The sequence below is a fragment of the Oncorhynchus tshawytscha genome, unplaced genomic scaffold, assembly GCF_018296145.1.
Source record: "Oncorhynchus tshawytscha isolate Ot180627B unplaced genomic scaffold, Otsh_v2.0 Un_contig_9827_pilon_pilon, whole genome shotgun sequence".
NCBI lineage: Eukaryota > Metazoa > Chordata > Actinopteri > Salmoniformes > Salmonidae > Oncorhynchus > Oncorhynchus tshawytscha.
Window position 1 is genome coordinate 28687 of NW_024609097.1, and position 15858 is coordinate 44544.

At 49.6% G+C, this 15858-nt stretch overlaps 1 protein-coding gene across 1 annotated transcript in view; it reads right to left on the reverse strand.

The window, feature by feature from the left end:
* LOC112235044 (multifunctional procollagen lysine hydroxylase and glycosyltransferase LH3) overlaps nucleotides 1–12967 on the reverse strand; it is a gene marked incomplete at its 3' end in the record, with an annotated part of 41197 nt that extends 28230 nt beyond the window's left edge. The window contains 4 exon segments of the mRNA XM_042314199.1: nucleotides 1476–1639; nucleotides 3594–3730; nucleotides 4488–4579; nucleotides 12608–12967. Of these exon segments, the coding sequence (XP_042170133.1) occupies nucleotides 1476–1639; nucleotides 3594–3730; nucleotides 4488–4579; nucleotides 12608–12698 (484 nt within the window).
* Nucleotides 12968–15858: the final 2891 nt, after the last annotated feature.

Consider the following 15858-nt stretch of genomic DNA (forward strand, 5'->3'; position numbering starts at 1 on the left):
CCCAGTGTGTAGTAATGTAAGTGTGTGTGTGTGTTTTACCTCCAGAGTTGGGGTATCTCTTCCCAGTGTGTAGTAATGTAAGTGTGTGTGTGTGTTTTACCTCCAGAGTTGGGGTATCTCTTCCCAGTGTGTAGTAATGTAAGTGTGTGTGTGTGTTTTACCTCCAGAGTTGGGGTCTCTCTTCCCAGTGTGTAGTAATGTAAGTGTGTGTGTGTGTTTTACCTCCAGAGTTGGGGTCTCTCTTCCCAGTGTGTAGTAATGTAAGTGTGTGTGTGTGTGTTTTACCTCCAGAGTTGGGGTATCTCTTCCCAGTGTGTAGTAATGTAAGTGTGTGTGTGTGTTTTACCTCCAGAGTTGGGGTATCTCTTCCCAGTGTGTAGTAATGTAATTGTGTGTGTGTGTGTTTTACCTCCAGAGTTGGGGTCTCTCTTCCCAGTGTGTAGTAATATAATTGTGTGTGTTTTACCTCCAGAGTTGGGGTCTCTCTTCCCAGTGTGTAGTAATATAATTGTGTGTGTGTGTGTTTTACCTCCAGAGTTGGGGTCTCTCTTCCCAGTGTGTAGTAATGTAAGTGTGTGTGTGTGTTTTACCTCCAGAGTTGGGGTATCTCTTCCCAGTGTGTAGTAATGTAAGTGTGTGTGTGTGTTTTACCTCCAAGTTGGGGTATCTCTTCCCAGTGTGTAGTAATGTAAGTGTGTGTGTGTGTTTTACCTCCAGAGTTGGGGTCTCTCTTCCCAGTGTGTAGTAATGTAAGTGTGTGTGTGTGTTTTACCTCCAGAGTTGGGGTCTCTCTTCCCAGTGTGTAGTAATGTAAGTGTGTGTGTGTGTTTTACCTCCAGAGTTGGGGTATCTCTTCCCAGTGTGTAGTAATGTAATTGTGTGTGTGTGTGTTTTACCTCCAGAGTTGGGGTCTCTCTTCCCAGTGTGTAGTAATATAATTGTGTGTGTTTTACCTCCAGAGTTGGGGTCTCTCTTCCCAGTGTGTAGTAATGTAATTGTGTGTGTGTGTGTTTTACCTCCAGAGTTGGGGTATCTCTTCCCAGTGTGTAGTAATGTAATTGTGTGTGTGTGTGTTTTACCTCCAGAGTTGGGGTATCTCTTCCCAGTGTGTAGTAATGTAATTGTGTGTGTGTGTGTTTTACCTCCAGAGTTGGGGTATCTCTTCCCAGTGTGTAGTAATGTAATTGTGTGTGTTTTACCTCCAGAGTTGGGGTATCTCTTCCCGGTGTGTAGTAATGTAATTGTGTGTGTGTGTGTGTGTGTGTGTTTTACCTTCAGAGTTGAGGTATCTCTTCCCAGTGTGTAGTAATGTAATTGTGTGCGTGTGTATGTGTGTTTTACCTCCAGAGTTGAGGTATCTCTTCCCAGTGTGTAGTAGTGTGTGTGTGTGTATATATGTGTGTTTTACCTCCAGAGTTGAGGTATCTCTTCCCAGTGTGTAGTAGTGTGTGTGTGTGTATATATGTGTGTTTTACCTCCAGAGTTGAGGTATCTCTTCCCGGTGTGGACAGGGGGGTATTTGGGGGCTAGTTTCTGGTCAGGCCAACAGAAGCCCTCGGCAGAGAACACCAGCCGATGACCCAGTCTGGAAAACTTCCACAGCAACTCTTCTGGACCACTGGCTAGGATTACATCATAACTAACAGAGGAAGAGGAGGGAGCCTTCATCATCACCATCGTCATTCCAGGGCCCACCAGCCCACGTCATATTAGATCAAGCAGAGAGGGTGGGGCAACACCCAATCACAAACAGCTGATCAAACAGCCCCCTCCCCACAAAAACACACAGAGAGAGAGAGAGATAGCAGGGGTCTCAGGAGTGTGTGTGTCGGTAGGACAAAGAATCGTTTCAAAAGGGAGCGAGTGGAAGGAGGGAAGGCCAGAGGACAGGAAGAGAGGGAAGGCCCAGAAGAGGAGGGAAGGCCAGGAAGAGAGGGGAAGGCCAGGAAGAGAGGGGAAGGCCAGGAAGAGAGGGGAAGGCCAGGAAGAGAGGGGAAGGCCAGGAAGAGAGGGAAGGCCAGAGGACCGGAAGAGGGGGAAGGCCAGAGGACCGGAAGAGGAGGGAAGGCCAGAGGAGAAGAGGGGGAAGGCCAGAAGGACCGGAAGAAGGGGAAGGCCAGGAAGAGAGGGGAAGGCCAGGAAGAGAGGGGAAGGCCAGAGGACCGGAAGAGGAGGGAAGGCCAGAGGACCGAAAGAGGGGGAAGGCCAGGAAGAGGGGGAAGGCCAGGAAGAGAGGGGAAGGCCAGGAAGAGAGGGGAAGGCCAGGAAGAGAGGGGAAGGCCCAGAGGGGAAGGCCCGGAAAGAGGGAAGGCCCGGAAGAGAGGGGAGGCCAGGAAGAGAGGGGAAGGCCAGGAAGAGAGGGGAAGGCCAGGAAGAGAGGGGAAGGCCAGGAAGAGAGGGGAAGGCCAGGAAGAGAGGGGAAGGCCAGGAAGAGAGGGGAAGGCCAGGAAGAGAGGGGAAGGCCAGGACCGGAAGAGGGGAAGGCCAGGAAGAGAGGGGAAGGCCAGGAAGAGAGGGAAGGCCAGGAAGAGAGGGGAAGGCCAGGAAGAGAGGGGAAGGCCAGGAAGAGAGGGGAAGGCCAGGAAGAGAGGGGAAGGCCAGGAAGAGAGGGGAAGGCCAGGAACAGGGGGAAGGCCAGGAAGAGGAGGGAAGGGCCAGAGGACCGGAAGAGGAGGAAGAAGCTAGTTTAGACTTGCTAGTGTAGACGTGCTAGTGTAGACGTGCTAGTGTAGACAACACAAGCTAGTGTAGACGTGCTAGTGTAGACAACACGTGCTAGTGTAGACAACACGTGCTAGTGTAGACAACACAAGCTAGTGTAGACAACACAAGCTAGTGTAGACGTGCTAGTGTAGACACAAGCTAGTGTAGACGTGCTAGTGTAGACACAAGCTAGTGTAGACGTGCTAGTGTAGACACAAGCTAGTGTAGACGTGCTAGTGTAGACACAAGCTAGTGTAGACGTGCTAGTGTAGACACAAGCTAGTGTAGACGTGCTAGTGTAGACACAAGCTAGTGTAGACGTGCTAGTGGAGACGTGCTAGTGGAGACGTGCTAGTGTAGATGTGCTAGTGTAGACAACACAAGCTAGTGTAGACAACACAGTGTAGACAACACAAGCTAGTGTAGACGTGCTAGTGGAGACGTGCTAGTGGAGACGTGCTAGTGGAGACGTGCTAGTGGAGACGACACAAGCTAGTGGAGACGTGCTAGTGGAGACGTGCTAGTGGAGACGTGCTAGTGGAGACGTGCTAGTGTAGACAACACAAGCTAGTGTAGACGTGCTAGTGGAGACGACACAAGCTAGTGTAGACGTGCTAGTGGAGACGACACAAGCTAGTGTAGACGTGCTAGTGGAGACGACACAAGCTAGTGTAGACGTGCTAGTGGAGGAGAGTGTAGACGTGCTAGTGGAGATGTGCTAGTGGAGACGTGCTAGTGGAGACGTGCTAGTGTAGACAACATGTGTTGCAGACCCACCTGTCCACAAACATAATGACCATGTCCTTCTAGTGTAGACTAGTGTAGACGAGTGTAGATGTGTTGCAGTAGACCCACCTAGTGTAGAATCGTGTAGACTAGTGTAGACCCACCTGTCCACAAACATAATGACCATGTCCTTCTTGGCAGAGTGTTTGAGGAGTTCTGTCTTCAGCCAGCGAACTTTCTGACCTCCTCCTACAGTACGAGCAACGTCTCCTCCCTTCCACTGTTCACCTAGACCCAGCACCTACACACACCGTATCACACACACACATATTTTCCAGTGAATGTGTGCGTGTGTGTGTGTAGGTGTGTGTAGGTGTGTGTAGGTGTGTGTAGGTGTGGGAGTGTGTCTAGGTGTGGGAGTGTGTCTAGGTGTGGGAGTGTGTCTAGGTGTGGGAGTGTGTCTAGGTGTGGGAGTGTGTCTAGGTGTGGGAGTGTGTCTAGGTGTGGGAGTGTGTCTAGGTGTGGGAGTGTGTCTAGGTGTGGGAGTGTGTCTAGGTGTGGGAGTGTGTCTAGGTGTGGGAGTGTGTCTAGGTGTGGGAGTGTGTCTAGGTGTGGGAGTGTGTCTAGGTGTGGGAGTGTGTCTAGGTGTGGGAGTGTGTCAGGTGTGTGTGTGTGTGCAGGAGGCTGTGTAGGTGTGGGAGGCTGTGTAGGTGTGGGAGTGTGTGTAGGTGTGGGAGTGTGTCTAGGTGCGGGAGTGTGTCTAGGTGCGGGAGTGTGTCTAGGTGCGGGAGTGTGTCTAGGTGTGTGTAGGTGTGATCGTGTGTGTGTAGGTGTGGGAGTGTGTCTAGGTGCGGGAGTGTGTCTAGGTGCGGGAGTGTGTCTAGGTGTGTGTAGGTGTGATCGTGTGTGTGTAGGTGTGATCGTGTGTAGGTGTGTGTAGGTGTGTGTAGGTGTGTGATGGTGTGTGTAGGTGTTTAGGTGTGTGATGGTGTGTGGAGGGGTGTGTAGGTGTGGAGGGGTGTGTGTAGGTGTGTTGGTGTGATGGTGTGTGTGTGTACCTTAACAGTATAGTTGAACTCTTTGCTGGTTCTCATAAAGCGGGTGAAGCCATCAGTGTCCTCTGTAGCTACTGTTATTACCAAGAGATTCTCTATAGGAGAGGAGAGGGGGGAGAGGGGAGAGGAGAGGGGAGAGAGGGGGGGGAGAGGGGGAGAGAGAGAGAGAGGGGAGGAGAGAGAGGGGGGGAGAGGAGAGAGAGAGAGAGAGAGAGGGAGAGAGAGAGAGGGGGAGAGAGAGAGGGGAGAGAGAGGGGAGAGAGAGAGGAGAGAGAGAGAGGGAGAGAGAGAGAGGGAGAGAGGGGAGAGAGAGGAGAGAGAGAGAGAGGGGAGAGAGAGGGGAGAGAGGGAGGGGGAGAGAGAGGAGAGAGAGGGGAGAGAGGGGGAGGGAGGGAGAGGGAGAGGGAGGGAGAGAGAGGGAGGGAGGGAAAAGCAACACAATTAGACCCAACCAAATCATGAGAAAACAGTAAGATAATTACTTGAAACATTCGAAAGAATTGAACAAAAAACAGAGCAAACTAGAATGCTATTTGGCCCTAAACAGAGAGTACAGTGGCAGAATAACTGACCACTGTGACTGACCCAAAATTAAGGAAAGCTTTGACTATGTACAGACTCAGTGAGCATAGCCTTGCTATTGAGAAAGGCCGCCGTAGGCAGACATGGCTCTCAAGAGAAGACAGGCTATGTGCTCACTGCCCACAAAATGAGGTGGAAACTGAGCTGCACTTCCTAACGTCCTGCCAAATGTATGACCATATTAAAAGACACATATTTCCCTCAGATTACACAGATCCACAAAGAATTAGAAAACAGACCTGATCTTGATAAACTCCCATATCTACTGGATGAAATACCACAGTGTTCCATCACAGCAGCAAGATTTGTGACCTGTTGCCACGAGAAAAGGGCAACCAGTGAAGAACAAACACCGTTGTAAATACAACCCATATTTATGTTTATTTATTTTTCCCTTTTGTACTTTAACTATTTGCACATCGTTACAACACTGTATACAGACATAATATGATGTGTTACATCGTTACAACACTGTATACAGACATAATATAACATTTGAAATGTCTTTATTCTTTTGGAACTTCTGTGCGAGTAATATTTACTGTTAATTTTTAAACCAGGTGAGTGCTAACTCCCCCCCCCAGAAGACTAGGCTAACTCCCCCAGACAAAACTACCCCCAGAAGATGACTCCCCCCAGAAGACTAGGCTAACTCCCCCAGAAGATGACCAGAAGACTAGGCTAACTCCCCCCAGAGACCAGGCTACACTCCCCCAGAGACTAGGCTAACTCCCCCCAGAAGATGACTCCCCCCAGAAGACTAGGCACTCCCCCCAGAAGACTAGGCTAACTCCCCCCAGCTAACTCCCCCCAGAAGACAGGCTAACTCCCCCCGAAGACCAGGCTAACTCCCCCCAGAAGACTAGGCTAACTCCCCCCAGAAGATGACTCCCCCCCAGAAGACTAGGCTAACTCCCCCAGAAGACTAGGCTAACTCCCCCCAGAAGACACTAACCCCCAGAAGATGACCAGAAGACTAGGCTAACTAACCCCCCAGAAGATGACTCCCCCCAGAAGACTAGGCTAACTCCCCCCCCAGAAGACTAGGCTAACTCCCCCCCAGAAGACTAGGCTAACTCCCCCAGAAGACTAGGCTAACTCCCCCCAGAAGACTAGGCTAACTACTCCCCCCCCAGAAGACAGGCTAACTCCCCCAGAAGACTAGGCTAACTACCCCCCCCAGAAGACTAGGCTAACTCCCCCAGAAGACTAGGCTAACCCCCCCACCCAGAAGACTAGGCTAACTCCCCCCCCAGAAGACTAGGCTAACTCCCCCCCCCCCCCCAGAAGACTAGGCTAACTCCCCCCCCCCCACCCCCCAGAAGACTAGGCTAACCCCCCCCCCCCAGAAGACTAGGCTAACTCCCCCCCCACCCCCAGAAGACTAGGCTAACTCCCCCCCCCCCTAGGCTAACTCCCCCCAGAAGACTAGGCTAACTCCCCCCAGAAGACTAGGCTAACTCCCCCAGAAGACTAGGCTAACTCCCCCCAGAAGACTAGGCTAACTCCCCCCAGAAGACTAGGCTAACTCCCCCCCAGAAGACTAGGCTAACTCCCCCCAGAAGACTAGGCTAACTCCCCCCCAGAAGACTAGGCTAACTCCCCCCAGAAGACTAGGCTAACCCCCCCAGAAGACTAGGCTAACTCCCCCCAGAAGACTAGGCTAACTCCCCCCAGAAGACTAGGCTAACTCCCCCAGAAGACTAGGCTAACTCCCCCCCCAGAAGACTAGGCTAACTCCCCCCAGAAGACTAGGCTAACTCCCCCCAGAAGACTAGGCTAACTCCCCCCAGAAGACTAGGCTAACTCCCCCCCCAGAAGACTAGGCTAACTCCCCCCAGAAGACTAGGCTAACTCCCCCAGAAGACTAGGCTAACTCCCCCAGAAGACTAGGCTAACTCCCCCCAGAAGACTAGGCTAACTCCCCCCAGAAGACTAGGCTAACTCCCCCCCACCCAGAAGACTAGGCTAACTCCCCCCACCCAGAAGACTAGACTAGGCTAACCCCCCCCCACCCAGAAGACTAGGCTAACTCCCCCCACCCAGAAGACTAGGCTAACTCCCCCCCCCCAGAAGACTAGGCTAACTCCCCCCCCCAGAAGACTAGGCTAACTCCCCCCCACCCAGAAGACTAGGCTAACTCCCCCACCCAGAAGACTAGGCTAACTCCCCCCACCCAGAAGACTAGGCTAACTCCCCCCCCCCACCCAGAAGACTAGGCTAACTCCCCCCCCCCACCCAGAAGACTAGGCTAACTCCCCCCCCCACCCAGAAGACTAGGCTAACTCCCCCCACCCCTAGGCTAACTCCCCCCCACCCAGAAGACTAGGCTAACTCCCCCCACCCAGAAGACTAGGCTAACTCCCCCCCCCCACCCAGAAGACTAGGCTAACTCCCCCCCACCCAGAAGACTAGGCTAACTCCCCCACCCAGAAGACTAGGCTAACTCCCCCACCACCCCCAGAAGACTAGGCTAACTCCCCCACCCAGAAGACTAGGCTAACTCCCCCCACCCAGAAGACTAGGCTAACTCCCCCCCCACCCAGAAGACTAGGCTAACTCCCCCCACCCAGAAGACTAGGCTAACTCCCCCACCCAGAAGACTAGGCTAACTCCCCCCCCACCCAGAAGACTAGGCTAACTCCCCCCCCCCCCCAGAAGACTAGGCTAACTCCCCCCCCCCCCAGAAGACTAGGCTAACTCCCCCCCACCCAGAAGACCACTCCCCCCCCCCCCAGAAGACTAGGCTAACTCCCCCCCACCCAGAAGACAGCTAACTCCCCCCCCACCCAGAAGACTAGGCTAACACCCCCCCCCCACCCAGAAGACTAGGCTAACCCCCCACCCAGAAGACTAGGCTAACTCCCCCCCCCCACCCAGAAGACTAGGCTAACTCCCCCCACCCAGAAGACTAGGCTAACTCCCCCCCCACCCAGAAGAAGACCCCCCCACCCCCCCCACCCAGAAGACTAGGCTAACTCCCCCCACCCAGAAGACTAGGCTAACTCCCCCCCACCCAGAAGACTAGGCTAACTCCCCCCCCACCCAGAAGACTAGGCTAACTCCCCCCACCCAGAAGACTAGGCTAACTCCCCCCCACCCAGAAGACTAGGCTAACTCCCCCCACCCAGAAGACTAGGCTAACTCCCCCCACCCAGAAGACTAGGCTAACTCCCCCTACCCCCCCCCACCCAGAAGACTAGGCTAACTCCCCCACCCAGACAACTAGGCTAACTTCCCCACCCAGACGACTAGGCTAACTCCCCCACCCAGACGACTTGGCTATCGAGAGGAGGGGTGAAGGGGATAAGAAGGGGGAGAGGAGAGAGGAGGAAAGGGGTGAGAGAGAGGGGGGGTGAAGGGGAGAGAGGAGGAGGAAAGGGGATAAGAAGGGGGAGAGGAGAGAGGAGGAGGAAAGGGGATAAGAAGGCGGAGAGGAGAGAGGGCAGAAAGGTGGGAATCACAAACCCTCCCTTGTCTCTCCAGCCAGCTGGTCAGAGGATATTCCACACGTAGCCTCCATATGCTGCTGTATGTGCTAAGAGACATGGAGTGGCGTGTGTGTGGGGGGGTTAGGGGGTGCAGAAGGTTCTTTAACACCTCTCTCTCCACATCAGCTGAGTTGTCTCCGAGTGATGATTGACTCTCAGTAACATGCGAAGTAACACAGTTACATCAAACAGACCCAGTTTCAAACTGGAACGCTTTGTACTAATGTTAGCTAGTTACATGTAAATATCATGGTATCATCAGGACAGTTTACAAAGAGTAGTTTATGTTAACAACACACAGCACCAATACTATAATACAGCACATAGCTACTAGCTTCTAATTTCAAGGGCTCCTAGCTCCTAGCTTCTAATTTCAAGATCTCCTAGCTTCTAGCTCCTAGCTTCTAATTTCAAGAGCTTCTAGCTCCTAGCTCTTAGCTCTCCTAGCTTCTCAAGAGCTTCTAGCTCCTAGCTCCTAGCTTCTAATTTCAAGAGCTTCTAGCTCCTAGCTTCTAGCTCCTAGCTTCTAGCTCTAATTTCAAGAGCTTCTAGCTCCTAGCTCCTAGCTCCTAGCTTCTAGCTCCTAGCTCCTAGCTCTAGCTTCTAGCTTCTAATTTCAAGAGCTTCTAGCTCCTAGCGCCTAGCTCCTAGCTTCTAGCTTCTAATTTCAAGAGCTAGCTCCTAGCTCCTAGCTTCTAGCTCCTAGCTCCTAGCTAGCTTCTAATTTCAAGAGCTTCTAGCTCCTAGCTCCTAGCGCCTAGCTTCTAGCTCCTAGCTTCTAGCGCCTAGCTTCTAATTTCAAGAGCTTCTAGCTCCTAGCTTCTGCTCCTAGCTTCTAGCTCCTAGCACCCATCTACACTACTGTTCAAGTTTGGGGTCACTTAGAAATGTCCTTGTTTTTAAAGAAAAACACATTTTTTGGTCCATTAAAATAACATCAAATTGATCAGATATACAGTAGACATTGTTAATGTTTAATGTTGTAAATGACTGTTGTTGCTGGAAATGGCTGATTTTTTATGGAATATCTACATAGACATACATAGGCCCATTATCAGCTACCATCACTCCTGTGATCCAATGGCACATTGTGTTAACTAATCCAAGTTTATCATTTTAAAAGGCTAATTGATCATTAGAAATTACTTTTGCAATTATGTTAGCACAGCTGAAAACTGTTGTCCTGATTAAAGAAGCAATAAAACTGACCTCCTTTAGACTGGTTGAGTATCTGGAGCATCAGCATTTGTGGGTTTGATTACAGGCTCAAAATGGCCAGAAACAAAGACCTTTCTTCCGAAATTCATCAGTCTATTCTTGTTCTGAGAAATGAAGGCTATGCCATGTGAGAAATTGCCAAGACAGTCAAGATCTTGTACAACGATGTGTACTACTCCCTTCACAGAACAACGCAAACTGTCTCTAACCAGAATAGAAAGAGGAGTGGGAGGCCCCTGTTACACAACTGAGCAAGTGGATAAGTACATTAGAGTGTCTAGTTTGAGAAACAGACGCCTCATAAGTCCTCAACTGGCAGCTTCATTAAATAGTACCCGCAACGTCAACAGTGAAGAGGTGAGTCCAGGATGCTGCCCTTCTAGGCAGAGTTCCTCCGTCCAGTCTCACCGTCAACAGTGAAGAGGTGACTCCGGGATGCTGCCCTTCTAGTCAGAGTTCCTCTGTCCAGTGTATGTGTTCTTTTGCTCATCTTAATCTTTTATTTTTATTGGCCAGTCTGAGATATGGCGTTTTCTTGGCAACTCTGCCTAGAAGGGCAGCATCCCGGAGTCGCAAGGACATTTCTAAGTGACACAAAACTTTTGAACGGGAGTGTATCTCTATCCTCGGCCCAGTAAAAGTCAACAGCTGCATCTTTGATTGTGTCAACACATCCAGCTGCTGAAGGCCTCCTTGGACCAAACATCACACATCAAATCTTATTAGTCACATGCGCTGAATACAACAGAATACAACCTTACCATGAAATGCTTACTTACAAGCCCACAACCAACAATGCAGTTCAAGAAATACAGTTAACAAAATATTTACGAAATAAACTAAAGTTAAAAACAAACAAAAAAGTTACACAATAAAATAACAATAATGAGGCTGTATACAGGGGATGCCAGTACTTCTGTAACTAGAGGCCGAGCCTCCTCCCAGAGCAAAACGTATTGTCATGAAACAGCAGGGAGCAGGTCTCGAACCTTCGACCTTCTAGCCCGAAGTCCGGTGCGCTATCGGCTATGCCGAGTCGTTACAATATTATATTTTACTAACATCAGTGCCACTCAATTTAGGACGTTACTTTACGTTAGGTTACATTTTGACCCGTTTAGTATGATATATTACGTCCAATAAGACAGTAGGTTACATTTTGACCCGTTTAGTATGATATATTACGTCCAATAAGACAGTAGGTTACATTTTGACCCGTTTAGTATGATATATTACGTCCAATAAGACAGTAGGTTACATTTTGACCCGTTTAGTATGATATATTAAGTCCAATAAGACAGTAGGTTACATTTTGACCCGTTTAGTATGATATATTACATCCAATAAGACAGTAGGTTACATTTTGACCCGTTTAGTATGATATATTACGTCCAATAAGACAGTAGGTTACATTTTGATCCGTTTAGTATTATATATTACGTCCAATAAGACAGTAGGTTACATTTTGACCTGTCGGGTATGATATATTACGTCCAATAAGACAGTAGGTTACATTTTGACCCGTCGAGTATGATATATTACGTCCAATAAGACAGTAGGTTACATTTTGTCCAGTTTAGTATGATATATTACGTCCAATAAGTCAGTAGGTTACTGCAAACCCGAAAGGAGGGTGGTTGGTGTGGAGAATAACTCTAACATCTAGCAACCCCAAAGGTTGCGTGTTTTCATCTCATCTACTTTTAGCTACTTAGCATGTTAGCTAACCCTTCCTCTAATCTTAACTGTTTAACCTAACCCTTAACCTAGGGCCTAGCCACCTAGCCACCTAGCTAACATTAGCCACAACACATTGAAATCAATCATATATTATACGTATTGCAAATTTGTTTCATATTGTACCAATTGCAATTCGTAACATACTATAATTGTCCAACAGCTATTACATTGGCAGTACGTTTTGCTCTGAGACCAGTTTGACCCTTACCATAATACCCATAATAACAGCTAGCGACCCCTATTCCTACCACCACGACGTTACCCTGAAGTTGCCCCGCTACCTTCCGCCACTACATAGCTGGCCCTCCTAACCCCGGTCCCTGCCTACCCGGCTGGCCCTCCTAACCCCGGTCCCTGCCTACCCGGCTGGCCCTCCTAACCCCGGTCCCTGCCTACCCGGCTGGCCCTGCTAACCCCGGTCCCTGCCTACCCGGCTGGCCCTCCTAACCCCGGTCCCTGCCTACCCGGCTGGCCCTCCTAACCCCGGTCCCTGCCTACCCGGCTGGCCCTCCTAACCCCGGTCCCTGCCTACCCGGCTGGCCCTCCTAAACCCGGTCCCTGCCTACCCGGCTGGCCCTGCTAACCCCGGTCCCTGCCTACCCGGCTGGCCCTCCTAACCCCGGTCCCTGCCTACCCGGCTGGCCCTCCTCCCCCCGGTCCCTGCCTACCCGGCTGGCCCTCCTAACCCCGGTCCCTGCCTACCCGGCTGGCCCTCCTAACCCCGGTCCCTGCCTACCCGGCTGGCCCTCCTAACCCCGGTCCCTGCCTACCCGGCTGGCCCTCCTAACCCCGGTCCCTGCCTACCCGGCTGGCCCTGCTAACCCCGGTCCCTGCCTACCCGGCTGGCCCTCCTAACCCCGGTCCCTGCCTACCCGGCTGGCCCTGCTAACCCCGGTCCCTGCCTACCCGGCTGGTTAGAGTTATACATGCAGGGTCTGATACATGGTCCCGCTACTTGCTGACCCAATTCACCACCGTCACTATCAGATAAAGTCAATATAACTGGATCGATACATTTAGCTAACGGAGTTTGAGCTAGCGGTGTGAGTGGGCTGTGTTGGACGGAAACGGGTGCTCCTAGAGCGGGTTTACCTGGAGGGATGACCCGCTGCTCCGCTCCAAGGCTGCTCTGCATCAAACCGAGTAGGAGCACACAGACCACGGCGATCCAATTCGACTCCATGGCCTTGGTGGTGAGACTTTCCGGGTGTAATTTGGCTACTGTAGACTACAGTATATAATATGTCTCTCTCTCTCTCTTTTAGTAACGAAGATGATTCGCCCTGCGCAGTAGGAATATTCTGTCAACATACCGTTACCCCGCCCCTTTCAACCGGGTTCGAGCAATGAGAAGCAGCAGAGAGGTGATCGATGGGATGACACCCAATCAAAACACCAGACGGACCGAGTGTGGACCAATGGGAGCAGGACAGATGGAAGTTAGAAGCGGTGATTTTCCTGCCTTGCGGCCACAGAAAGTTCTTGAAAAGAAGTGAAATGTGAATCTCTCTGCCACGTCGTTGGAATTCCTGGCCCAGACAGAAGAGGGGGAGGAGAGGATGGGAGAGACTCTCTCTCTTGACACCCCCCAGTAACGATGTTAGTTTATAGCTCATGTTTAGTTAGTTAGTAGATGGTATATAGTGTTTAGTTAGGAAGCTTTAATGTGTCATTATAATCTACTGTAACATACTCTACTCGGTTCCATTGATAGGAACGAATTCAATCACATTTATTAACAATTGATACAGACAAATGAATCATGTTAAAGGGCAATTCCACCACTTTTCAACCTCATTTTCATTATCCCCAGCACAATGCCAGTGTCTGTCGGTAATCATTAATATAAAAGTCAAATAATCAAATCAAAAGTGGCAGAATATGTAAGATAATCTTTACAGAACAGTCATTATTTCATGAATAAATAATAATGATACTATTATTCATATTATTAGGTATAGTTAATGGTGTGTTTTAGATGGGGCGGCAGGGTAGCCTAGTGGTTAGAGCATTGGAGGTTGCAAGTTCAAACCCCTGAGCTGACAAGGTACAAATCTGTTGTTCTGCCCCTGAACAGGCAGTTAACCCACTGTTCCTAGGCCGTCATTGAAAATAAGAATTTGTTCTTAACTGACTTGCCTGGTTAAATAAAGGTAAAATCATTTTAAAAATGAGTAGCATTAAGGGTTCTTCAACAACAGGAGACCTGACTGACCTCAGGGAGAGAGACATCTCCCTAAAGCTGGTGTCCCAATGTTGGTTTTACTGTTAGCTATAAATGCACTAACTGTAAGTCTCTATGGATAAGAGTGTCTGCTAAATGACTAACATGTAAATGTAAACACACTGTAAAAAGTCGTTAGTTCTGCGAAATCAATTTTTTGGTGGAAACATTAAGGGGGCTGAATAATTTTTCACACCCAATTTTTCAGTTTTGATTTTTTAAAAATGTTTGAAATATCCAATAAATGTCGTTCCACTTCATGATTGTCCCACTTGTTGTTGATTCTTCACAAAAAAATACAGTTTTATATCTTTATGTTTGAAGCCTGAAATGTGGCAAAAGGTCGCAAAGTTCAAGGGGGCCGAATACTTTCGCAAGGCACTGTATGTCAGTGCGTACGTCAGTGTTCAGTACTTATGTCAGTGTTCAGTACTTATGTCAGTACTTATGTCAGTGTTCAGTACTTATGTCCGTACTTATGTCATTGTTCAGTACTTATGTCAGTGTTCAGTACTTATGTCAGTGTTTCAAATCAAATCAAATTTTATTTGTCACATACACATGGTTAGCAGATGTTAATGCGAATGTAGAGAAATGCTTGTGCTTCTAGTTCCGACAATGCAGTAATAACCAACAAGTAATCTAACTAACAATTCCAAAACTACTGTCTTATACACAGTGTAAGGGGATAAAGAATATGTACATAAGGATATATGAATGAGTGATGGTACAGAGCAGCATAGGCAAGATACAGTAGATGGTATTGAGTACAGTATATACATATGAGATGAGTATGTAAACCAAGTGGCATAGTTAAAGTGGCTAGTGATACATGTATTACATAAGGATGCAGTCGATGATATAGAGTACAGTATGTACGTATGCATATGAGATGAATAATGTAGAGTAAGTAACATTAAATAAGGTAGCATTGTTTAAAGTGGCTAGTGATATATTTACATCATTTCCCATCAATTCCCATTATTAAAGTGGCTGGAGTTGAGTCAGTGTCAGTGTGTTGGCAGCAGCCACTCAATGTTAGTGGTGGCTGTTTAACAGTCTGATGGCCTTGAGATAGAAGCTGTTTTTCAGTCTCTCGGTCCCAGCTTTGATGCACCTGTACTGACCTCGCCTTCTGGATGATAGCGGGGTGAACAGGCAGTGGCTCGGGTGGTTGATGTCCTTGATGATCTTTATGGCCTTCCTGTAACATCGGGTGGTGTAGGTGTCCTGGAGGGCAGGTAGTTTGCCCCCGGTGATGCGTTGTGCAGACCTTACTACCCTCTGGAGAGCCTTACGGTTGAGGGCGGAGCAGTTGCCGTACCAGGCGGTGATACAGCCCGCCAGGATGCTCTCGATTGTGCATCTGTAGAAGTTTGTGAGTGCTTTTGGTGACAAGCCGAATTTCTTCAGCCTCCTGAGGTTGAAGAGGCGCTGCTGCGCCTTCTTCATGATGCTGTCTGTGTGAGTGGACCAATTCAGTTTGTCTGTGATGTGTATGCCGAGGAACTTAAAACTTGCTACCCTCTCCACTACTGTTCCATCGATGTGGATAGGGGGGTGTTCCCTCTGCTGTTTCCTGAAGTCCACAATCATCTCCTTAGTTTTGTTGACGTTGAGTGTGAGGTTATTTTCCTGACACCACACTCCGAGGGCCCTCACCTCCTCCCTGTAGGCCGTTTCGTCGTTATTGGTAATCAAGCCTACCACTGTTGTGTCGTCCGCAAACTTGATGATTGAGTTGGAGGCGTGCGTGGCCACGCAGTCGTGGGTGAATAGGGAGTACAGGAGAGGGCTCAGAACGCACCCTTGTGGGGCCCCAGTGTTGAGGATCAGCGGGGAGGAGATGTTGTTGCCTACCCTCACCACCTGGGGGCGGCCCGTCAGGAAGTCCAGTACCCAGTTGCACAGGGCGGGGTCGAGACCCAAGGTCTCGAGCTTGATGACGAGCTTGGAGGGTACTATGGTGTTGAATGCCGAGCTGTAGTCAATGAACAGCATTCTCACATAGGTATTCCGCTTGTCCAGATGGGTTAGGGCAGTGTGCAGTGTGGTTGAGATTGCATCGTCTGTGGACCTATTTGGGCGGTAAGCAAATTGGAGTGGGTCTAGGGTGTCA